At 39.8% G+C, this 27,818-nt stretch overlaps 1 protein-coding gene across 1 annotated transcript in view; it reads right to left on the bottom strand.

The window, feature by feature from the left end:
• LOC138854467 (aminoacylase-1-like) overlaps nt 1–27,818 on the bottom strand; it is a 237,119-nt gene that overhangs the window by 114,626 nt on the left and 94,675 nt on the right. Inside the window, exon 4 of the mRNA XM_070098008.1 lies at nt 5,139–5,285. Coding sequence (XP_069954109.1) covers nt 5,139–5,285 — 147 coding nt within the window. The remainder of the gene's footprint in view (nt 1–5,138; nt 5,286–27,818) is intronic.

Genomic DNA, 27,818 nt, shown 5'->3' with positions numbered 1-27,818 from the left:
ATATAAACCCTGACTGTGGTTACCTCTGTACCTCATCCCTGCCACTATATAAACCCTGCCTGTGGTTATCTCTGTACCTCACCTCTGCCACTATATAAACCCTGCCTGTGGCTACCTCTGTACCTCACCCCTGCCACTATATAAACCCTGACTATGGTTACCTTTGTACCTCATCCCTGCCACTATATAAACCCTGCCTGTGGTTATCTCTGTACCTCATCCCTGCCACTATATAAACCCTGCCTGTGGTTATCTCTGTACCTCATCCCTGCCACTATATAAACCCTGACTGTGGTTATCTCTGTACCTCATCCCTGCCACTATATAAACCCTGACTGTGGTTATCTCTGTACCTCATCCCTGCCACTATATAAACCCTGACTGTGGTTATCTCTGTACCTCATCCCTGCCACTATATAAACCCTGCCTGTGGTTATCTCTGTACCTCATCCCTGCCACTATATAAACCCTGCCTTTGGTTATCTCTGTACCTCATCCCTGCCACTAAATAAACCCTGCCTGTGGTTATCTCTGTACCTCATCCCTGCCACTATATAAACCCTGACTGTGGTTATCACTGTACCTCATCCCTGCCACTAAATAAACCCTGCCTGAGGTTATCTCTGTACCTCATCCCTGCCACTATATAAACCCTGACTGTGGATATCTCTGTACCTCATCCCTGCCACTATATAAACCCTGCCTGTGGTTATCTCTGTACCTCATCCCTGCCACTATATAAACCCTGCCTGTGGTTATCTCTGTACCTCATCCCTGCCACTATATAAACCCTGCCTGAGGTTATCTCTGTACCTCATCCCTGCCACTATATAAACCCTGCCTGTGGTTATCTCTGTACCTCACCCCTGCCACTATATAAACCCTGCCTGTGGTTATCTCTGTACCTCACCCCTGCCACTATATAAACCCTGCCTGTGGTTATCTCTGTACCTCACCCCTGCCACTATATAAACCCTGCCTGTGGTTATCTCTGTACCTCACCCCTGCCACTAAATAAACCCTGCCTGTGGTTATCTCTGTACCTCACCCCTGCCACTATATAAACCCTGACTGTGGTTATCTCTGTACCTCACCCCTGCCACTATATAAACCCTGCCTGTGGTTACCTCTGTAACTCATCCCTGCCACTATATAAACCCTGCCTGTGGTTACCTCTGTACCTCATCCCTGCCACTATATAAACCCTGCCTGTGGTTATCTCTGTACCTCACCCCTGCCACTATATAAACCCTGACTGTGGTTATCTCTGTACCTCACCCCTGCCACTATATAAACCCTGACTGTGGTTATCTCTGTACCTCACCCCTGCCACTATATAAACCCTGACTGTGGTTATCTCTGTACCTCACCCCTGCCACTATATAAACCCTGACTGTGGTTATCTCTGTACCTCACCCCTGCCACTATATAAACCCTGCCTGTGGTTATCTCTGTACCTCACCCCTGCCACTATATAAACCCTGCCTGTGGTTATCTCTGTACCTCACCCCTGCCACTATATAAACCCTGCCTGTGGTTATCTCTGTACCTCACCCCTGCCACTATATAAACCCTGCCTGTGGTTATCTCTGTACCTCACCCCTGCCACTATATAAACCCTGCCTGTGGTTATCTCTGTACCTCACCCCTGCCACTATATAAACCCTGCCTGTGGTTATCTCTGTACCTCACCCCTGCCACTATATAAACCCTGCCTGTGGTTATCTCTGTACCTCACCCCTGCCACTATATAAACCCTGACTGTGGCTACCTCTGTACCTCACCTCTGCCACTATATAAACCCTGACTGTGGTTATCTCTGTACCTCTCCCCTGCCACTATATAAACCCTGACTGTGGTTATCTCTGTACCTCACCCCTGCCACTATATAAACCCTGACTGTGGTTATCTCTGTACCTCACCCCAGCCACTATATAAACCCTGACTGTGGTTACCTCTGTACCTCACCCCTGCCACTATATAAACCCTGCCTGTGGTTATCTCTGTACCTCACCCCTGCCACTATATAAACCCTGACTGTGGTTACCTCTGTACCTCTCCCCTGCCACTATATAAACCCTGACTGTGGTTATCTCTGTACCTCACCCCTGCCACTATATAAACCCTGCCTGTGGTTATCTCTGTACCTCACCCCTGCCACTATATAAACCCTGACTGTGGTTACCTCTGTACCTCACCCCTGCCACTATATAAACCCTGACTGTGGTTATCTCTGTACCTCACCCCTGCCACTATATAAACCCTGACTGTGGTTACCTCTGTACCTCACCACTGCCACTATATAAACCCTGACTGTGGTTATCTCTGTACCTCACCCCTGCCACTATATAAACCCTGACTGTGGTTATCTCTGTACCTCTCCCCTGCCACTATATAAACCCTGACTGTGGTTATCTCTGTACCTCACCCCTGCCACTTTATAAACCCTGACTGTGGTTATCTCTGTACCTCACCCCTGCCACTATATAAACCCTGACTGTGGTTATCTCTGTACCTCACCCCTGCCACTATATAAACCCTGACTGTGGTTATCTCTGTACCTCACCCCTGCCACTATATAAACCCTGACTGTGGCTACCTCTGTACCTCACCTCTGCCACTATATAAACCCTGACTGTGGTTATCTCTGTACCTCACCCCTGCCACTATATAAACCCTGACTGTGGTTACCTCTGTACCTCACCTCTGCCACTATATAAACCCTGACTGTGGTTACCTCTGTACCTCATCCCTGCCACTATATAAACCCTGCCTGTGGTTATCTCTGTACCTCACCTCTGCCACTATATAAACCCTGCCTGTGGCTACCTCTGTACCTCACCCCTGCCACTATATAAACCCTGACTATGGTTACCTTTGTACCTCATCCCTGCCACTATATAAACCCTGCCTGTGGTTATCTCTGTACCTCACCCCAGCCACTATATAAACCCTGCCTGTGGTTACCTCTGTACCTCACCCCTGCCACTATATAAACCCTGACTGTGGTTATCTCTGTACCTCACCCCTGCCACTATATAAACCCTGCCTGTGGTTACCTCTGTACCTCACCCCTGCCACTATATAAACCCTGACTGTGGTTACCTCTGTACCTCATCCCTGCCACTATATAAACCCTGACTGTGGTTATCTCTGTACGTCACCCCTGCCACTATATAAACCCTGACTGTGGTTATCTCTGTACTTCATCCCTGCCACTATATAAACCCTGCCTGTGGTTATCTCTGTACCTCACCCCTGCCACTATATAAACCCTGACTGTGGTTATCTCTGTACCTCATCCCTGCCACTATATAAACCCTGACTGTGGTTACCTCTGTACCTCATCCCTGCCACTATATAAACCCTGACTGTGGTTATCTCTGTACCTCACCCCTGCCACTATATAAACCCTGACTGTGGTTATCTCTGTACCTCACCCCTGCCACTATATAAACCCTGACTGTGGTTATCTCTGTACCTCACCCCTGCCACTATATAAACCCTGACTGTGGTTATCTCTGTACCTCACCCCTGCCACTATATAAACCCTGACTGTGGTTATCTCTGTACCTCACCCCTGCCACTTTATAAACCCTGACTGTGGTTATCTCTGTACCTCACCCCTGCCACTATATAAACCCTGACTGTGGTTATCATTGTACCTCACCCCTGGCACTATATAAACCCTGACTGTGGTTATCTCTGTACCTCACCCCTGCCACTATATGAACCCTGACTGTGGCTACCTCTGTACCTCACCTCTGCCACTATATAAACCCTGACTGTGGTTATCTCTGTACCTCACCCCTGCCACTATATAAACCCTGACTGTGGTTACCTCTGTACCTCACCTCTGCCACTATATAAACCCTGACTGTGGTTACATCTGTACCTCATCCCTGCCACTATATAAACCCTGCCTGTGGTTATCTCTGTACCTCACCTCTGCCACTATATAAACCCTGCCTGTGGCTACCTCTGTACCTCACCCCTGCCACTATATAAACCCTGACTATGGTTACCTCTGTACCTCATCCCTGCCACTATATAAACCCTGCCTGTGGTTATCTCTGTACCTCACCCCTGCCACTATATAAACCCTGCCTGTGGTTACCTCTGTACCTCACCCCTGCCACTATATAAACCCTGACTGTGGTTATCTCTGTACCTCACCCCTGCCACTATATAAACCCTGCCTGTGGTTACCTCTGTACCTCACCCCTGCCACTATATAAACCCTGACTGTGGTTACCTCTGTACCTCACCCCTGCCACTATATAAACCCTGACTGTGGTTATCTCTGTACCTCACCCCTGCCACTATATAAACCCTGACTGTGGTTATCTCTGTACCTCACCCCTGCCACTATATAAACCCTGCCTGTGGTTATCTCTGTACCTCACCCCTGCCACTATATAAACCCTGACTGTGGTTATCTCTGTACCTCACCCCTGCCACTATATAAACCCTGACTGTGGTTACCTCTGTGCCTCATCCCTGCCACTATATAAACCCTGACTGTGGTTATCTCTGTACCTCACCCCTGCCACTATATAAACCCTGACTGTGGTTATCTCTGTACCTCATCCCTGCCACTATATAAACCCTGACTGTGGTTATCTCTGTACCTCACCCCTGCCACTATATAAACCCTGACTGTGGTTATCTCTGTACCTCACCCCTGCCACTATATAAACCCTGACTGTGGTTATCTCTGTACCTCACCCCTGCCACTATATAAACCCTGCCTGTGGTTACCTCTGTACCTCACCCCTGCCACTATATAAACCCTGCCTGTGGTTATCTCTGTACCTCACCCCTGCCACTATATAAACCCTGCCTGTGGTTATCTCTGTACCTCACCCCTGCCACTATATAAACCCTGACTGTGGTTATCTCTGTACCTCACCCCTGCCACTATATAAACCCTGACTGTGGTTATCTCTGTACGACTGAACATGTGTCTTAATTCATACTTGTCGATAATTTATACCATTTCTTAAACCAAGTTTTACATATTTTTACTAAACGAAAATAAAAACATTGAATAATTCTAGCCAGCAGAATATCTGCTTCAGTACCATGAAATTCAAGAATCTTAATACATAAATCGGAAAATTATTCTTAAATCTTACGTAACACTGTTCTTTCTCCGTAGAAGACGTAGAAGTTATCAGTTGGGTTGGCATGTCCCTCGTCAAGAGCGAAGCCAACATTCATCTTCTTGAAGACGTCACTCTTCACAAAGTTCTTCATACCGTCAAGTCCACCAGTCTCCTCATCTGGAAAATAAAGTGAATATGACGAACTTCTGAAACCCATAGTCAGTAGTACATTATATTTGTAACACTTTAAGATCACCAGTAGGATCAAGCAACACTTACAGTAATATCACCAGTAGGATCAAGTAACACTTACAGTAATATCACCAGTAGGATCACGTAACACTTACAGTAATATCACCAGTAGGATCAAGTAACACTTACAGTAATATCACCAGTAGGATCTAGTAACACTTACAGTAATATCACCAGTGGGATCAAGTAACACTTACAGTAATATCACCAGTAGGATCAAGTAACACTTACAGTAATATCACCAGTAGGATCAAGCAACACTTACAGTAATATCACCAGTAGGATCACGTAATACTTACAGTAATATCATCAGTAGGATCACGTAACACTTACAGTAATATCACCAGTAGGATCACGTAACATTTACAGTAATATCACCAGTAGGATCACGTAACACTTACAGTAATATCACCAGTAGGATCACGTAACACATACAGTAATATCACCAGTAGGATCACGTAATACTTACAGTAATATCACCAGTAGGATCACGTAACACTTACAGTAATATCACCAGTAGGATCACGTAACACTTACAGTAATATCACCAGTAGGATCACGTAACACTTACAGTAATATCACCAGTAGGATCACGTAACACATACAGTAATATCACCAGTAGGATCACGTAACACTTACAGTAATATCACCAGTAGGATCACGTAACACTTACAGTAATATCACAAATAGGATCACGTAACACTTACAGTAATATCACCAGTAGGATCACGTAACACTTACATTAATATCACCAGTAGGATCACGTAACACTTACAGTAATATCACCTGTAGGATCACGTAACACATACAGTAATATAACCAGTAGGATCACGTAACACATACAGTAATATCACCAGAAGGATCACGTAACACTTACAGTAATATCACCAGTAGGATCACGTAACACATACAGTAATATCACCAGTAGGATCACGTAACACATACAGTAATATCACCAGTAGGATCAAGTAATACTTACAGTAATATGACAAGTAGGATCACGTAACACTTACAGTAATATCACCAGTAGGATCACGTAACACTTACAGTAATATCACCAGAAGGATCAAGTAACACTTACAGTAATATCACCAGTAGGATCACGTAACACATACAGTAATATCACCAGTAGGATCACGTAACACATACAGTAATATCACCAGTAGGATCAAGTAACACTTACAGTAATATCACCAGTAGGATCAAGTAACATTTACAGTAATATCACCAGTAGGATCACGTAACACTTACAGTAATATCACCAGTAGGATCACGTAACACTTACAGTAATATCACCAGTAGGATCAAGTAACACTTACAGTAATATCACCAGTAGGATCACGTAACACATACAGCAATATCACCAGTAGGATCACGTAACACTTAGAGTAATATCACCAGTAGGATCAGGTAACACTTACAGTAATATCACCAGTAGGATCACGTAACACTTACAGTAATATCACCAGTAGGATCAAGTAACACTTACAGTAATATCACCAGTAGGATCACGTAACACTTACAGTAATATCACCAGTAGGATCACGTAACACTTACAGTAATATCACCAGTAGGATCACGTAACACTTACAGTAATATCACCAGTAGGATCACGTAACACTTACAGTAATATCACCAGTAGGATCACGTAACACTTACAGTAATATCACCAGTAGGATCACGTAACACTTACAGTAATATCACCAGTAGGATCACGTAACACATACAGTAATATCACCAGTAGGATCACGTAACACTTACAGTAATATCACCAGTAGGATCACGTAACACTTACAGTAATATCACCAGTAGGATCACGTAACACTTACAGTAATATCACCAGTAGGATCACGTAACACTTACAGTAATATCACCAGTAGGATCACGTAACAAATACAGTAATATCACCAGTAGGATCACGTAACGCATACAGTAATATCACCAGTAGGATCACGTAACACTTACAGTAATATCACCAGTAGGATCACGTAACACATACAGTAATATCACCAGTAGGATCACGTAACAATTACAGTAATATCACCAGTAGGATCACGTAACACATACAGTAGTATCACCAGTAGGATCACGTAACACATACAGTAATATCACCAGTAGGATCACATAACACTTACAGTAATATCACCAGTAGGATCACGTAACACTTACAGTAATATCACCAGTAGGATCACGTAACACTTACAGTAATATCACCAGTAGGATCACGTAACACTTACAGTAATATCACCAGTAGGATCGCGTAACACTTACAGTAATATCACCAGTAGGATCATGTAACACTTACAGTAATATCACCAGTAGGATCACGTAACACTTACAGTAATATCACCAGTAGGATCACGTAACACTTACATTAATATCACCAGTAGGATCACGTAACACTTACAGTAATATCACCAGTAGGATCACGTAACACATACAGTAATATCACCAGTAGGATCACGTAACACATGCAGTAATATCACCAGTAGGATCACGTAACACTTACAGTAATATCACCAGTAGGATCACGTAACACTTACAGTAATATCACCAGTAGGATCACGTAACACTTACAGTAATATCACCAGAAGGATCACGTAACACTTACAGTAATATCACCAGTAGGATCAAGTAACACTTACAGTAATATCACCAGTAGGATCACGTAACACTTACAGTAATATCACCAGTAGGATCACGTAACACTTACAGTAATATCACCAGTAGGATCACGTAACACTTACAGTAATATCACCAGTAGGATCACGTAACACTTACAGTAATATCACCAGTAGGATCACGTAACACATACAGTAATATCACCAGTAGGATCACGTAACACATACAGTAATATCACCAGTAGGATCACGTAACACTTACAGTAATATCACCAGTAGGATCAAGTAACACATACAGTCACAGTAGGATCACGTAACACATACAGTAATATCACCAGTAGGATCACGTAACACTTACAGTAATATCACCAGTAGGATCAAGTAACACATACAGTAATATCACCAGTAGGATCACGTAACACATACAGTAATATCACCAGTAGGATCAAGTAATACTTACAGTAATATCACCAGTAGGATCATGTAACACTTACAGTAATATCACCAGTAGGATCACGTAACACTTACAGTGAAATCACCAGTAGGATCACGTAACACTTACAGTAATATCACCAGTAGGATCACGTAACACTTACAGTAATATCACAAATAGGATCACGTAACACTTACAGTAATATCACCAGTTGGATCACGTAACACTTACATTGATATCACCAGTAGGATCACGTAACGCTTACAGTAATATCACCAGTAGGATCACGTAACACATACAGTAATATCACCAGTAGGATCACGTAACACATAGAGTAATATCACCAGAAGGATCACGTAACACTTACAGTAATATCACCAGTAGGATCACGTAACACATACAGTAATATCACCAGTAGGATCACGTAACACATACAGTAATATCACCAGTAGGATCAAGTAATACTTACAGTAATATCACAAGTAGGATCACGTAACACTTACAGTAATATCACCAGTAGGATCACGTAACACTTACAGTAATTTCACCAGAAGGATCAAGTAACACTTACAGTAATATCACCAGTAGGATCACGTAACACATACAGTAATATCACCAGTAGGATCACGTAACACATACAGTAATATCACCAGTAGGATCACGTAACACTTACAGTAATATCACCAGTAGGATCAAGTAACACTTACAGTAATATCACCAGTAGGATCACGTAACACTTACAGTAATATCACCAGTAGGATCACGTAACACTTACAGTAATATCACCAGTAGGATCAAGTAACACTTACAGTAATATCACCAGTAGGATCACGTAACACTTACAGTAATATCACCAGTAGGATCACGTAACACTTACAGTAATATCACCAGTAGGATCACGTAACACTTACAGTAATATCACCAGTAGGATCAAGTAACACTTACAGTAATATCACCAGTAGGATCACGTAACACTTACAGTAATATCACCAGTAGGATCACGTAACACTTACAGTAATATCACCAGTAGGATCACGTAACACTTACAGTAATATCACCAGTAGGATCACGTAACACTTACAGTAATATCACCAGTAGGATCACGTAACACTTACAGTAATATCACCAGTAGGATCAAGTAACACTTACAGTAATATCACCAGTAGGATCACGTAACACTTACAGTAATATCACCAGTAGGATCAAGTAACACTTACAGTAATATCACCAGTAGGATCACGTAACACATACAGTAATATCACCAGTAGGATCACGTAACACTTACAGTAATATCACCAGTAGGATCACGTAACACTTACAGTAATATCACCAGTAGGATCAAGTAACACTTACAGTAATATCACCAGTAGGATCACGTAACACTTACAGTAATATCACCAGTAGGATCACGTAACACTTACAGTAATATCACCAGTAGGATCACGTAACACATACAGTAATATCACCAGTAGGATCACGTAACACTTACAGTAATATCACCAGTAGGATCAAGTAACACTTACAGTAATATCACCAGTAGGATCACGTAACACTTACAGTAATATCACCAGTAGGATCAAGTAACACTTACAGTAATATCACCAGTAGGATCACGTAACACTTACAGTAATATCACCAGTAGGATCACGTAACACTTACAGTAATATCACCAGTAGGATCACGTAACACTTACAGTAATATCACCAGTAGGATCACGTAACACTTACAGTAATATCACCAGTAGGATCACGTAACACATACAGTAATATCACCAGTAGGATCACGTAACACTTACAGTAATATCACCAGTAGGATCACGTAACACTTACAGTAATATCACCAGTAGGATCACGTAACACTTACATTAATATCACCAGTAGGATCACGTAACACTTACAGTAATATCACCAGTAGGATCACGTAACACTTACAGTAATATCACCAGTAGGATCACGTAACACATACAGTAATATCACCAGTAGGATCACGTAACACTTACAGTAATATCACCAGTAGGATCACGTAACACATACAGTAATATCACCAGTAGGATCACGTAACACTTACAGTAATATCACCAGTAGGATCACGTAACACATACAGTAATATCACCAGTAGGATCACGTAACACTTACAGTAATATCACCAGTAGGATCACGTAACACTTACAGTAATATCACCAGTAGGATCACGTAACACTTACAGTAATATCACCAGTAGGATCACGTAACACTTACAGTAATATCACCAGTAGGATCACGTAACACTTACAGTAATATCACCAGTAGGATCGCGTAACACTTACAGTAATATCACCAGTAGGATCACGTAACACTTACAGTAATATCACCAGTAGGATCACGTAACACTTACAGTAATATCACCAGTAGGATCACGTAACACTTACAGTAATATCACCAGTAGGATCACGTAACACTTACAGTAATATCACCAGTAGGATCACGTAACACATACAGTAATATCACCAGTAGGATCACGTAACACTTACAGTAATATCACCAGTAGGATCACGTAACACATACAGTAATATCACCAGTAGGATCACGTAACACATACAGTAATATCACCAGTAGGATCACGTAACACTTACAGTAATATCACCAGTAGGATCACGTAACACTTACAGTAATATCACAAATAGGATCACGTAACACTTACAGTAATATCACCAGTAGGATCACGTAACACTTACATTGATATCACCAGTAAGATCACGTAACACTTACAGTAATATCACCAGTAGGATCACGTAACACATACAGTAATATCACCAGTAGGATCACGTAACACTTACAGTAATATCACCAGTAGGATCACGTAACACTTACAGTAATATCACCAGTAGGATCACGTAACACATACAGTAATATCACCAGTAGGATCACGTAACACTTACAGTAATATCACCAGTAGGATCACGTAATACTTACAGTAATATCACTTAAGTAGGATCACGTAACACTTACAGTAATATCACCAGTAGGATCACGTAACACTTACAGTCACCATTAGGATCAAGTAACACTTACAGTAATATCACCAGTAGGATCACGTAACACTTACAGTAATATCACCAGTAGGATCACGTAACACTTACAGTAATATCACCAGTAGGATCACGTAACACTTACAGTAATATCACCAGTAGGATCAAGTAACATTTACAGTAATATCACCAGTAGGATCACGTAACACTTACAGTAATATCACCAGTAGGATCACGTAACACTTACAGTAATATCACCAGTAGGATCAAGTAACACTTACAGTAATATCACCAGTAGGATCACGTAACACTTACAGTAATATCACCAGTAGGATCAGGTAACACTTACAGTAATATCACCAGTAGGATCACGTAACACTTACAGTAATATCACCAGTAGGATTACGTAACACTTACAGTAATATCACCAGTAGGATCACGTAACACTTACAGTAATATCACCAGTAGGATCACGTAACACTTACAGTAATATCACCAGTAGGATCACGTAACACTTACAGTAATATCACCAGTAGGATCACGTAACACTTACAGTAATATCACCAGTAGGATCACGTAACACTTACAGTAATATCACCAGTAGGATCACGTAACACTTACAGTAATATCACCAGTAGGATCACGTAACACTTACAGTAATATCACCAGTAGGATCACGTAACACTTACAGTAATATCACCAGTAGGATCACGTAACACAGTACAGTAATATCACCAGTAGGATCACGTAACACTTACAGTAATATCACCAGTAGGATCACGTAACACTTACAGTAATATCACCAGTAGGATCACGTAACACTTACAGTAATATCACCAGTAGGATCACGTAACACTTACAGTAATATCACCAGTAGGATCACGTAACACTTACAGTAATATCACCAGTAGGATCACAGTAACACTTACAGTAATATCACCAGTAGGATCACGTAACACTTACAGTAATATCACCAGTAGGATCACGTAACACTTACAGTAATATCACCAGTAGGATCACGTAACACTTACAGTAATATCACCAGTAGGATCACCAGTAACACTTACAGTAATATCACCAGTAGGATCACGTAACACATACAGTAATATCACCAGTAGGATCACGTAACACTTACAGTAATATCACCAGTAGGATCACGTAACACTTACAGTAATATCACCAGTAGGATCACGTAACACTTACAGTAATATCACCAGTAGGATCACGTAACACTTACAGTAATATCACCAGTAGGATCACGTAACACTTACAGTAATATCACCAGTAGGATCACGTAACACTTACAGTAATATCACCAGTAGGATCACGTAACACATACAGTAATATCACCAGTAGGATCACGTAACACTTACAGTAATATCACCAGTAGGATCACGTAACACTTACAGTAATATCACCAGTAGAATCACGTAACACTTACAGTAATATCACCAGTAGGATTACGTAACACTTACAGTAATATCACCAGTAGGATTACGTAACACTTAGAGTAATATCACCAGTAGGATCACGTAACACATACAGTAATATCACCAGATCAGTAGGATCACGTAACACTTACAGTAATATCACCAGTAGGATCACGTAACACTTACAGTAATATCACCAGTAGAATCACGTAACACTTACAGTAATATCACCAGTAGGATTACGTAACACTTACAGTAATATCACCAGTAGGATTACGTAACACTTACAGTAATATCACCAGTAGGATCACGTAACACTTACAGTAATATCACCAGTAGGATCACGTATACAGTAATATCACCAGTAGGATCACGTAACACTTACAGTAATATCACCAGTAGGATCACGTAACACTTACAGTAATATCACCAGTAGGATCACGTAACACTTACAGTAATATCACCAGTAGGATCACGTAACACTTACAGTAATATCACCAGTAGGATCACGTAACACTTACAGTAATATCACCAGTAGGATCACGTAACACTTACAGTAATATCACCAGTAGGATCACGTAACACTTACAGTAATATCACCAGTAGGATCACGTAACACTTACAGTAATATCACCAGTAGGATCACGTAACACTTACAGTAATATCACCAGTAGGATCACGTAACACTTACAGTAATATCACCAGTAGGATCACGTAACACTTACAGTAATATCACCAGTAGGATCACGGAACACTTACAGTAATATCACCAGTAGGTAATATCACCAGTAGGATCACACATACAGTAATATCACCAGTAGGATCACGTAACACTTACAGTAATATCACCAGTAGGATCACGTAACACTTACAGTAATATCACCAGTAGGATCACGTAACACTTACAGTAATATCACCAGTAGGATCACGTAACACTTACAGTAATATCACCAGTAGGATAGGATCACCAGTAGGATCACGTAACACTTACAGTAATATCACCAGTAGGATCACGTAACACTTACAGTAATATCACCAGTAGGATCACGTAACACTTACAGTAATATCACCAGTAGGATCACGTAACACTTACAGTAATATCACCAGTAGGATCAGTAATATCACCAGTAGGATCACGTAACACTTACAGTAATATCACCAGTAGGATCACGTAACACTTACAGTAATATCACCAGTAGGATCACGTAACACTTACAGTAATATCACCAGTAGGATCACGTAACACTTACAGTAATATCACCAGTAGGATCACGTAACAATTACAGTAATATCACCAGTAGGATCACGTAACACTTACAGTAATATCACCAGTAGGATCACGTAACACTTACAGTAATATCACCAATAGGATCACGTAACACTTACAGTAATATCACCAGTAGGATCACGTAACACTTACAGTAATATCACCAGTAGGATCACGTAACACTTACAGTAATATCACCCGTAGGATCACGTAACACTTACAGTAATATCACCAGTACGATCACGTAACACTTACAGTAATATCACCAGTAGGATCACGTAACACTTACAGTAATATCACCAGTAGGATCACGTAACACTTACAGTAATATCACCAGTAGGATCACGTAACACTTACAGTAATATCACCAGTAGGATCACGTAACACTTACAGTAATATCACCAGTAGGATCACGTAACACTTACAGTAATATCACCAGTAGGATCACGTAACACTTACAGTAATATCACCAGTAGGATCACGTAACACATACAGTAATATCACAGTAGGATCACGTAACACTTACAGTAATATCACCAGTAGTAACACTTACAGTAATATCATCGTAACACTTACAGTAATATCACCAGTAGGATCACGTAACACTTACAGTAATATCACCAGTAGGATCACGTAACACATACAGTAATATCACCAGTAGGATCACGTAACACTTACAGTAATATCACCAGTAGGATCACGTAACACTTACAGTAATATCACCAGTAGGATCACGTACACTTACAGTAATATCACCAGTAGGATCACGTATACATCCAGTAGGATCACGTAACACTTACAGTAATATCACCAGTAGGATCACGTAACACTTACAGTAATATCACCAGTAGGATCACGTAACACTTACAGTAATATCACCAGTAGGATCACGTAACACTTACAGTAATATCACAGTAGGATCACGTAACACTTACAGTAATATCACCAGTAGGATCACGTAACACTTACAGTAATATCACCAGTAGGATCACGTAACACTTACAGTAATATCACCAGTAGGATCACGTAACACTTACAGTAATATCACCAGTAGGATCACGTAACACTTACAGTAATATCACCAGTAGGATCACGTAACACTTACAGTAATATCACCAGTAGGATCACGTAACACTTACAGTAATATCACCAGTAGGATCACGTAACACTTACAGTAATATCACCAGTAGGATCACGTAACACTTACAGTAATATCACCAGTAGGATCACGTAACACTTACAGTAATATCACCAGTAGGATCACGTAACACTTACAGTAATATCACCAGTAGGATCACGTAACACTTACAGTAATATCACCAGTAGGATCACGTAACACTTACAGTAATATCACCAGTAGGATCACGTAACACTTACAGTAATATCACCAGTAGGATCACGTAACACTTACAGTAATATCACCAGTAGGATCACGTAACACTTACAGTAATATCACCAGTAGGATCACGTAACACAGTACAGTAATATCACCAGTAGGATCACGTAACACTTACAGTAATATCACCAGTAGGATCACGTAACACTTACAGTAATATCACCAGTAGGATCACAGTAACACTTACAGTAATATCACCAGTAGGATCACGTAACACTTACAGTAATATCACCAGTAGGATCACAGTAACACTTACAGTAATATCACCAGTAGGATCACGTAACACTTACAGTAATATCACCAGTAGGATCACGTAACACTTACAGTAATATCACCAGTAGAATCACGTAACACTTACAGTAATATCACCAGTAGGATTACGTAACACTTACAGTAATATCACCAGTAGAATCACGTAACACTTACAGTAATATCACCAGTAGGATTACGTAACACTTACAGTAATATCACCAGTAGGATTACGTAACACTTACAGTAATATCACCAGTAGGATCACGTAACACAGTAGGATACGTAACACTTACAGTAATATCACCAGTAGGATCACGTAACACTTACAGTAATATCACCAGTAGGATCACGTAACACTTACAGTAATATCACCAGTAGGATCACGTAACACTTACAGTAATATCACCAGTAGGATCACGTAACACTTACAGTAATATCACCAGTAGGATCACGTAACACTTACAGTAATATCACCAGTAGGATCACGTAACACTTACAGTAATATCACCAGTAGGATCACGTAACACAGTAATATACCAGTAATATCACCAGTAGGATCACGTAACACTTACAGTAATATCACCAGTAGGATCACAGTAACACAGTAGGATTACAGTAATATCACCAGTAGGATCACGTAACACTTACAGTAATATCACCAGTAGGATCACGTAACACTTACAGTAATATCACCAGTAGGATCACGTAACACAGTACAGTAATATCACCAGTAGGATCACGTAACACTTACAGTAATATCACCAGTAGGATCACGTAACACATACAGTAATATCACCAGTAGGATCACGTAACACTTACAGTAATATCACCAGTAGGATCACGTAACACTTACAGTAATATCACCAGTAGGATCACGTAACACTTACAGTAATATCACCAGTAGGATCACGTAACACTTACAGTAATATCACCAGTAGGATCACAGTAACACTTACAGTAATATCACCAGTAGGATCACGTAACACTTACAGTAATATCACCAGTAGGATCACGTAACACTTACAGTAATATCACCAGTAGGATCACGTAACACTTACAGTAATATCACCAGTAGGATCACGTAACACTTACAGTAATATCACCAGTAGGATCACGTAACACTTACAGTAATATCACCAGTAGGATCACGTAACACTTACAGTAATATCACCAGTAGGATCAAGTAACACTTACAGTAATATCACCAGTAGGATCACGTAACACTTACAGTAATATCACCAGTAGGATCACGTAACACTTACAGTAATATCACCAGTAGGATCACGTAACACTTACATTAATATCACCAGTAGGATCACGTAACACTTACAGTAATATCACCAGTAGGATCACGTAACACTTACAGTAATATCACCAGTAGGATCACGTAACACTTACAGTAATATCACCAGTAGGATCACGTAACACTTACAGTAATATCACAAATAGGATCACGTAACACTTACAGTAATATCACCAGTAGGATCACGTAACACTTACAGTAATATCACCAGTAGGATCACGTAACACTTACAGTAATATCACCAGTAGGATCACGTAACACTTACAGTAATATCACCAGTAGGATCACGTAACACTTACAGTAATATCACCAGTAGGATCACCAGTAACACTTACAGTAATATCACCAGTAGGATCACGTAACACTTACAGTAATATCACCAGTAGGATCACGTAACACATACAGTAATATCACCAGTAACACGTTACAGTAATATCACCAGTAGGATAGTAACACTTACAGTAATCACCAGTAGGATCACGTAACACTTACAGTAATATCACAGTAGGATCAGTACAGGATCACCAGTAGGATCGTAACACTTACAGTAATATCACCAGTAGGATCACGTAACACTTACAGTAATATCACCAGTAATATCACCAGTAGGATCACGTAACACATACAGTAATATCACCAGTAGGATCACGTAACACTTACAGTAATATCACCAGTAGGATAGTAACACTTACAGTAATATCACCAGTAGGATCACGTTACAGTAATATCACCAGTAGGATCACGTAACACTTACAGTAATATCACCAGTAGGTAGGTAATATCACCAGTAGGATCACGTTACAGTAATATCACCAGTAGGATCACGTAACACTTACAGTAATATCACCAGTAGGATCACGTAACACTTACAGTAATATCACCAGTAGGATCACGTAACACTTACAGTAATATCACCAGTAGGATCACGTAACACTTACAGTAATATCACCAGTAGGATCACGTAACACTTACAGTAATATCACCAGTAGGATCACGTAACACAGTAATATACAGTAATATCACCAGTAGGATCACGTAACACTTACAGTAATATCACCAGTAGGATCACGTAACACTTACAGTAATATCACCAGTAGGATCACGTAACACTTACAGTAATATCACCAGTAGGATCACGTAACACTTACAGTAATATCACCAGTAGGATCACGTAACACTTACAGTAATATCACCAGTAGGATCACGTAACACTTACAGTAATATCACCAGTAGGATCACGTAACACTTACAGTAATATCACCAGTAGGATCACGTAACACTTACAGTAATATCACCAGTAGGATCACGTAACACTTACAGTAATATCACCAGTAGGATCACGTAACACTTACAGTAATATCACCAGTAGGATCACGTAACACTTACAGTAATATCACCAATAGGATCACGTAACACACGTAACACTTACAGTAATATCACCAGTAGGATCACGTAACACTTACAGTAATATCACCAGTAGGATCACGTAACACTTACAGTAATATCACCAGTAGGATCACGTAACACTTACAGTAATATCACCAGTAGGATCACGTAACACTTACAGTAATATCACCAGTAGGATCACGTAACACTTACAGTAATATCACCAGTAGGATCACGTAACACTTACAGTAATATCACCAGTAGGATCACGTAACACTTACAGTAATATCACCAGTAGGATCACGTAACACTTACAGTAATATCACCAGTAGGATCACGTAACACTTACAGTAATATCACCAGTAGGATCACGTAACACTTACAGTAATATCACCAGTAGGATCACGTAACACTTACAGTAATATCACCAGTAGGATCACGTAACACTTACAGTAATATCACCAGTAGATCACGATACAGTACAGTAATATCACCAGTAGGATCACGTAACACTTACAGTAATATCACCAGTAGGATCACGTAACACTTACAGTAATATCACCAGTAGTATCACGTAACACTTACAGTAATATCACCAGTAGGATCACGTAACACTTACAGTAATATCACCAGTAGGATCACGTAACACTTACAGTAATATCACCAGTAGGATCACGTAACACTTACAGTAATATCACCAGTAGGATCACGTAACACTTACAGTAATATCACCAGTAGGATCACGTAACACATACAGTAATATCACCAGTAGGATCACGTAACACTTACAGTAATATCACCAGTAGGATCACGTAACACATACAGTAATATCACCAGTAGGATCACGTAACACATACAGTAATATCACCAGTAGGATCACGTAACACTTACAGTAATATCACCAGTAGGATCACGTAACAAATACAGTAGGATCACGTAACACTTACAGTAATATCACCAGTAGGATCACGTAACACTTACATTGATATCACCAGTAAGATCACGTAACACTTACAGTAATATCACCAGTAGGATCACGTAACACATACAGTAATATCACCAGTAGGATCACGTAACACATAGAGTAATATCACCAGAAGGATCACGTAACACTTACAGTAATATCACCAGTAGGATCACGTAACACATACAGTAATATCACCAGTAGGATCACGTAACACATACAGTAATATCACCAGTAGGATCAAGTAATACTTACAGTAATATCACAAGTAGGATCACGTAACACTTACAGTAATATCACCAGTAGGATCACGTAACACTTACAGTAATTTCACCAGAAGGATCAAGTAACACTTACAGTAATATCACCAGTAGGATCACGTAACACATACAGTAATATCACCAGTAGGATCACGTAACACATACAGTAATATCACCAGTAGGATCACGTAACACTTACAGTAATATCACCAGTAGGATCAAGTAACATTTACAGTAATATCACCAGTAGGATCACGTAACACTTACAGTAATATCACCAGTCAGTAACACTTACAGATCATCAAGTAACACTTACAGTAATATCACCAGTAGGATCACGTAACACTTACAGTAATATCACCAGCAGGATCAGGTAACACTTACAGTAATATCACCAGTAGGATCACGTAACACTTACAGTAATATCACCAGTAGGATCAAGTAACACTTACAGTAATATCACCAGTAGGATCACGTAACACTTACAGTAATATCACCAGTAGGATCACGTAACACTTACAGTAATATCACCAGTAGGATCACGTAACACTTACAGTAATATCACCAGTAGGATCACGTAACACATACAGTAATATCATCAGTAGGATCACGTAACACTTACAGTAATATCACCAGTAGGATCAAGTAACACTTACAGTAATATCACCAGTAGGATCACGTAACACTTACAGTAATATCACTAGTAGGATCAAGTAACACTTACAGTAATATCACCAGTAGGATCACGTAACACATACAGTAATATCACCAGTAGGATCAGGTAACACTTACAGTAATATCACCAGTAGGATCACGTAACACTTACAGTAATATCACCAGTAGGATCAAGTAACACTTACAGTAATATCACCAGTAGGATCACGTAACACTTACAGTAATATCACCAGTAGGATCACGTAACACTTACAGTAATATCACCAGTAGGATCACGTAACACATACAGTAATATCACCAGTAGGATCACGTAACACTTACAGTAATATCACCAGTAGGATCAAGTAACACTTACAGTAATATCACCAGTAGGATCACGTAACACTTACAGTAATATCACCAGTAGGATCAAGTAACACTTACAGTAATATCACCAGTAGGATCACGTAATACTTACAGTAATATCACCAGTAGGATCACGTAACACTTACAGTAATATCACCAGTAGGATCACGTAACACTTACAGTAATATCACCAGTAGGATCACGTAACACTTACACTAATATCACCAGTAGGATCACGTAACACATACAGTAATATCACCAGTAGGATCACGTAATACTTACAGTAATATCACCAGTAGGATCACGTAACACTTACAGTAATATCACCAGTAGGATCACGTAACACTTACATTAATATCACCAGTAGGATCACGTAACACTTACAGTAATATCACCAGTAGGATCACGTAACAAATACAGTAATATCACCAGTACGATCACGTAACGCATACAGTAATATCACCAGTAGGATCACGTAACACTTACAGTAATATCACCAGTAGGATCACGTAACACATACAGTAATATCACCAGTAGGATCACGTAACACTTACAGTAATATCACCAGTAGGATCACGTAACACATACAGTAATATCACCAGTAGGATGACGTAACACATACAGTAATATCACCAGTAGGATCACGTAACACTTACAGTAATATCACCAGTAGGATCACGTAACACTTACAGTAATATCACCAGTAGGATCACGTAACACTTACAGTAATATCACCAGTAGGATCACGTAACACTTACAGTAATATCACCAGTAGGATCGCGTAACACTTACAGTAATATCACCAGTAGGATCACGTAACACTTACAGTAATATCACCAGTAGGATCACGTAACACTTACAGTAATATCACCAGTAGGATCACGTAACACTTACATTAATATCACCAGTAGGATCACGTAACACTTACAGTAATATCACCAGTAGGATCACGTAACACATACAGTAATATCACCAGTAGGATCACGTAACACATACAGTAATATCACCAGTAGGATCACGTAACACTTACAGTAGTATCACCAGTAGGATCACGTAACACTTACAGTAATATCACCAGTAGGATCACGTAACACTTACAGTAATATCACCAGTAGGATCACGTAACACTTACAGTAATATCACCAGTAGGATCACGTAACACTTACAGTAATGTCACCAGTAGGATCACGTAACACTTACAGTAATATCACCAGTAGGATCACGTAACACTTACAGTAATATCACCAGTAGGATCACGTAACACTTACATTAATATCACCAGTAGGATCACGTAACACTTACAGTAATATCACCAGTAGGATCACGTAACAAATACAGTAATATCACCAGTAGGATCACGTAACACATACAGTAATATCACCAGTAGGATCACGTAACACTTACAGTAATATCACCAGTAGGATCACGTAACACATACAGTAATATCACCAGTAGGATCACGTAACACATACAGTAATATCACCAGTAGGATCAAGTAATACTTACAGTAATATAACCAGTAGGATCATGTAACACTTACAGTAATATCACCAGTAGGATCACGTAACACTTACAGTAAAATCACCAGTAGGATCAAGTAACACTTACAGTAATATCACCAGTAGGATCACGTAACACTTACAGTAATATCTCCAGTAGGATCACGTAACACTTACATTAATATCACCAGTAGGATCACGTAACACTTACAGTAATATCACCAGTAGAATCACGTAACACATACAGTAATATCACCAGTTGGATCACGTAACACATACAGTAATATCACCAGTAGGATCACATAACACTTACAGTAATATCACCAGTAGGATCAAGTAACACTTACAGTAATATCACCAGTAGGATCACGTAACACTTACAGTAATATCACCAGTAGGATCACGTAACACTTACAGTAATATAACCAGTAGGATCATGTAACACTTACAGTAATATCACCAGTAGGATCACGTAACACTTACAGTAAAATCACCAGTAGGATCAAGTAACACTTACAGTAATATCACCAGTAGGATCACGTAACACTTACAGTAATATCACCAGTAGGATCACGTAACACTTACATTAATATCACCAGTAGGATCACGTAACACTTACAGTAATATCACCAGTAGAATCACGTAACACATACAGTAATATCACCAGTAGGATCACGTAACACATACAGTAATATCACCAGTAGGATCACGTAACACTTACAGTAATATCACCAGTAGGATCAAGTAACACTTACAGTAATATCACCAGTAGGATCACGTAACACTTACAGTAATATCACCAGTAGGATCACGTAACACTTACAGTAATATCACCAGTAGGATCAAGTAACACTTACAGTAATATCACCAGTAGGATTACGTAACACTTACAGTAATATCACCAGTAGGATCAAGTAACACTTACAGTAATATCACCAGTAGGATCACGTAACACTTACAGTAATATCACCAGTAGGATCAAGTAATACTTACAGTAATATCACCAGTAGGATCACGTAACACTTACAGTAATATCACCAGTAGGATAAATTAACACTTACAGTAATATCACCAGTAGGATCACGTAACACTTACAGTAATATCACCAGTAGGATCACGTAACACTTTCAGTAATATCACCAGTAGGATCACGTAACACTTACAGTAATATCACCAGTAGGATCAAGTAACACTTACAGTAATATCACCAGTAGGATCACGTAACACTTACAGTAATATCACCAGTAGGATCACGTAACACTTACAGTAATATCACCAGTAGGATCAAGTAACACTTACAGTAATATCACCAGTTGGATCACGTAACACTTACAGTAATATCACCAGTAGGATCAAGTAACACTTACAGTAATATCACCAGTAGGATCACGTAACACATACAGTAATATCACCAGTAGGATCACGTAACACTTAGAGTAATATCACCAGTAGGATCACGTAACACATACAGTAATATCACCAGTAGGATCACGTAACACTTACAGTAATATCACCAGTAGGATCACGTAACACATACAGTAATATCACCAGTAGGATCACGTAACACTTAGAGTAATATCACCAGTAGGATCACGTAACACATACAGTAATATCACCAGTAGGATCACGTAACACTTAGAGTAATATCACCAGTAGGATCACGTAACACATACAGTAATATGACTAGTAGGATCACGTAACACTTAGAGTAATATCACCAGTAGGATCACGTAACACATACAGTAATATCACCAGTAGGATCACGTAACACTTACAGTAATATCACCAGTAGGATCACGTAACACATACAGTAATATCACCAGTAGGATCACGTAACACTTTCAGTAATATCACCAGTAGGATCACGTAACACTTACAGTAATATCACCAGTAGGATCACGTAACACTTTCAGTAATATCACCAGTAGGATCACGTAACACTTACAGTAATATCACCAGTAGGATCAAGTAACACTTACAGTAATATCACCAGTAGGATCACGTAACACTTACAGTAATATCACCAGTAGGATCACGTAACACTTACAGTAATATCACCAGTAGGATCAAGTAACACTTACAGTAATATCACCAGTTGGATCACGTAACACTTACAGTAATATCACCAGTAGGATCAAGTAACACTTACAGTAATATCACCAGTAGGATCACGTAACACATACAGTAATATCACCAGTAGGATCACGTAACACTTAGAGTAATATCACCAGTAGGATCACGTAACACATACAGTAATATCACCAGTAGGATCACGTAACACTTACAGTAATATCACCAGTAGGATCACGTAACACATACAGTAATATCACCAGTAGGATCACGTAACACTTAGAGTAATATCACCAGTAGGATCACGTAACACATACAGTAATATCACCAGTAGGATCACGTAACACTTAGAGTAATATCACCAGTAGGATCACGTAACACATACAGTAATATGACCAGTAGGATCACGTAACACTTAGAGTAATATCACCAGTAGGATCACGTAACACATACAGTAATATCACCAGTAGGATCACGTAACACTTACAGTAATATCACCAGTAGGATCACGTAACACATACAGTAATATCACCAGTAGGATCACGTAACACTTTCAGTAATATCACCAGTAGGATCACGTAACACTTACAGTAATATCACCAGTAGGATCAAGTAACACTTACAGTAATATCACCAGTAGGATCACGTAACACTTACAGTAATATCACCAGTAGGATCACGTAACACTTTCAGTAATATCACCAGTAGGATCAAGTAACACTTACAGTAATATCACCAGTTGGATCACGTAACACTTACAGTAATATCACCAGTAGGATCAAGTAACACTTACAGTAATATCACCAGTAGGATCACGTAACACATACAGTAATATCACCAGTAGGATCACGTAACACTTAGAGTAATATCACCAGTAGGATCACGTAACACATACAGTAATATCACCAGTAGGATCACGTAACACTTACAGTAATATCACCAGTAGGATCACGTAACACATACAGTAATATCACCAGTAGGATCACGTAACACTTAGAGTAATATCACCAGTAGGATCACGTAACACATACAGTAATATCACCAGTAGGATCACGTAACACTTAGAGTAATATCACCAGTAGGATCACGTAACACATACAGTAATATGACCAGTAGGATCACGTAACACTTAGAGTAATATCACCAGTAGGATCACGTAACACATACAGTAATATCACCAGTAGGATCACGTAACACTTACAGTAATATCACCAGTAGGATCACGTAACACATACAGTAATATCACCAGTAGGATCACGTAACACTTAGAGTAATATCACCAGTAGGATCACGTAACACATACAGTAATATCACCAGTAGGATCACGTAACACTTAGAGTAATATCACCAGTAGGATCACGTAACACTTACAGTAATGTCACCAGTAGGATCACGTAACACATACAGTAATATCACCAGTAGGATCACGTAACACTTAGAGTAATATCACCAGTAGGATCACGTAACACTTAGAGTAATATCACCACTGTGAAAAGTAACGCTAAGTCTTATTGAGTGGGAAATGGAAGATCACAAGGCAACACACACAACACTGCCCATATTTCTAGTGCTCGTCTGTGAAACACAGAAATGTTACAAATTTCAAAAGCTGAATGAAAAGAATATTTAGGAAAATAAAGGTGGCAACTGTATAACAATTGTAAGCACGAGTTCTTAAATATTTATGCTACTCTTTTCATATATCTCAGCTGTATCTCAAAAAGAAACACATTCATCATCATTCAGTCAATGACCCTCTGAACTGCAACATCTCCATCCATCCTTCAGAGTACAGACAATGTACACCTGCAGGACTCAAGTCAGTTAACCGGCATGTTGGATGATAATGCTCCTTGCTTGAAAACCATCCTGGAATGTCCCTATCCCCTCCTTCCTTTCTCCCAAGATTCATAAACCCTTTTGGTCATCCTATTCTGCACCATTCTCCTAAATGCCAAATCCAGTTCAACAACGCCTTGCATCCCTCTGATTTATACACAGGCTGTTTCCCACCAAGGCAGGGTGACCCGAAAAAGAAGAAACGCCATCATCACTCACCCCATCACCGTCTTGCCTGAGGTGTGCCAGTTCTGCAGTTGAAAAACTGCAACATATTTTCACCCATCTTTCAGAGCACATGCACTGTACCTCCCACTTCCAGGACTCAAGTCCGGCTAATTGGTTTTCCATGAATATCTTCATAAATGTTACTTTGCTCACACTCCAACAGCATGTCAGGTAATAAAATCCATTCATCTATAGAGGCAAAAAGGGGAAAGTATCAGTGCATAGAGGCACCAGGACTTTCACGCCAGTGTGAGGGATGGATTTTAAACATTGCACCAAGAAGAAGGCTGGAGTCAGTGATGTCAAGTTAATGTGTAAATGTGTCCGACTGCCTCTTCTAAATACATTTCTCTCTTCCACTTTCAAGATATTTAACCTGTTGTTTCCATATTAATTTCTTAGACTCTCCTGAAGGTTTAACTCATGTGTATTGTGGGGGAAAGGTTTGGCTCTGCCGATGTATAGGCAAGGGTGTCCATTACACCTAGCTGAAGACTTATTCCCATTTCTCTTTCCCGAGGAAACTTTATCTTTCCCGGACGTCCGGGAAATAGGGTTCAGTAAGGAATAACTTTTGGTGGCCCTTAACAACTCCCAACAACAACAATGTATCCACAGAGTAATTGCTTCTCATTGTGATAAAAGTAAATTTACTTTTTACAACATAATTTGTCACGTTACAATGTAATTACCACTCTAGAATAATTTCTCATTAGGTTGTTATCACTGAATGGGAAGTTCTGAACCCATATAGTGCGTACATAGCTTGGGAAGGGAAGGTAATCAAGTTCTATTCAAAAGGCGAAAAGGTTCAATTCAGTCATCACACATGATCAAGGTAAACTTGCTTACATCAAGCTTGACATATTCTAAGTATCCTGGAGTGCCACAAGAGTCTAACAGTGTTGTCATCTTTGACTGTCAAATCTGTCATAACTCAAGGTTACCTCCTTCATCTTCCTAACTGATAAGCAGTTATCTGCTGATAGTTACCTGCTGATAGTTCCCAGGTGATATGTCTCCACATAAAAATCTTAATTTATTTTTTTATATTTTATTTAAAAACACATTACATGGTGTACAACATGTTATACACAGGTTCATGGAAAACAATAACATCAACAATTATAAAAGATGTCAAAGTTCAACTTCATGTTCCAATCTCCTCAAAAAACACATACATAAGCAACACGTACTCACCAGTGACTGTACTAAGCACTTCTCCCCTCCTACCCCACCTGCAGCCACACAAAACACATACATAAGCAACACGTACTCACAAGTGACTGTACTAAGCACTCCTCCCCTCCTACCCCACCTGCAGCCACACAAAACACATACATAAGCAACACGTACTCACAAGTGACTGTACTAAGCAAACCTCCCCTCCTACCCCACCTGCAGCCACACAAAACACATACATAAGCAACACGTACTCACAAGTGACTGTACTAAGCACTCCTCCCCTCCTACCCCACCTGCA

Source organism: Cherax quadricarinatus, chromosome 60, assembly GCF_038502225.1.
Source record: "Cherax quadricarinatus isolate ZL_2023a chromosome 60, ASM3850222v1, whole genome shotgun sequence".
NCBI classification, from domain to species: domain Eukaryota; kingdom Metazoa; phylum Arthropoda; class Malacostraca; order Decapoda; family Parastacidae; genus Cherax; species Cherax quadricarinatus.
Note: the sequence above shows the minus strand (reverse complement) of the source record. Positions and strands in the feature narration are given on the sequence as shown.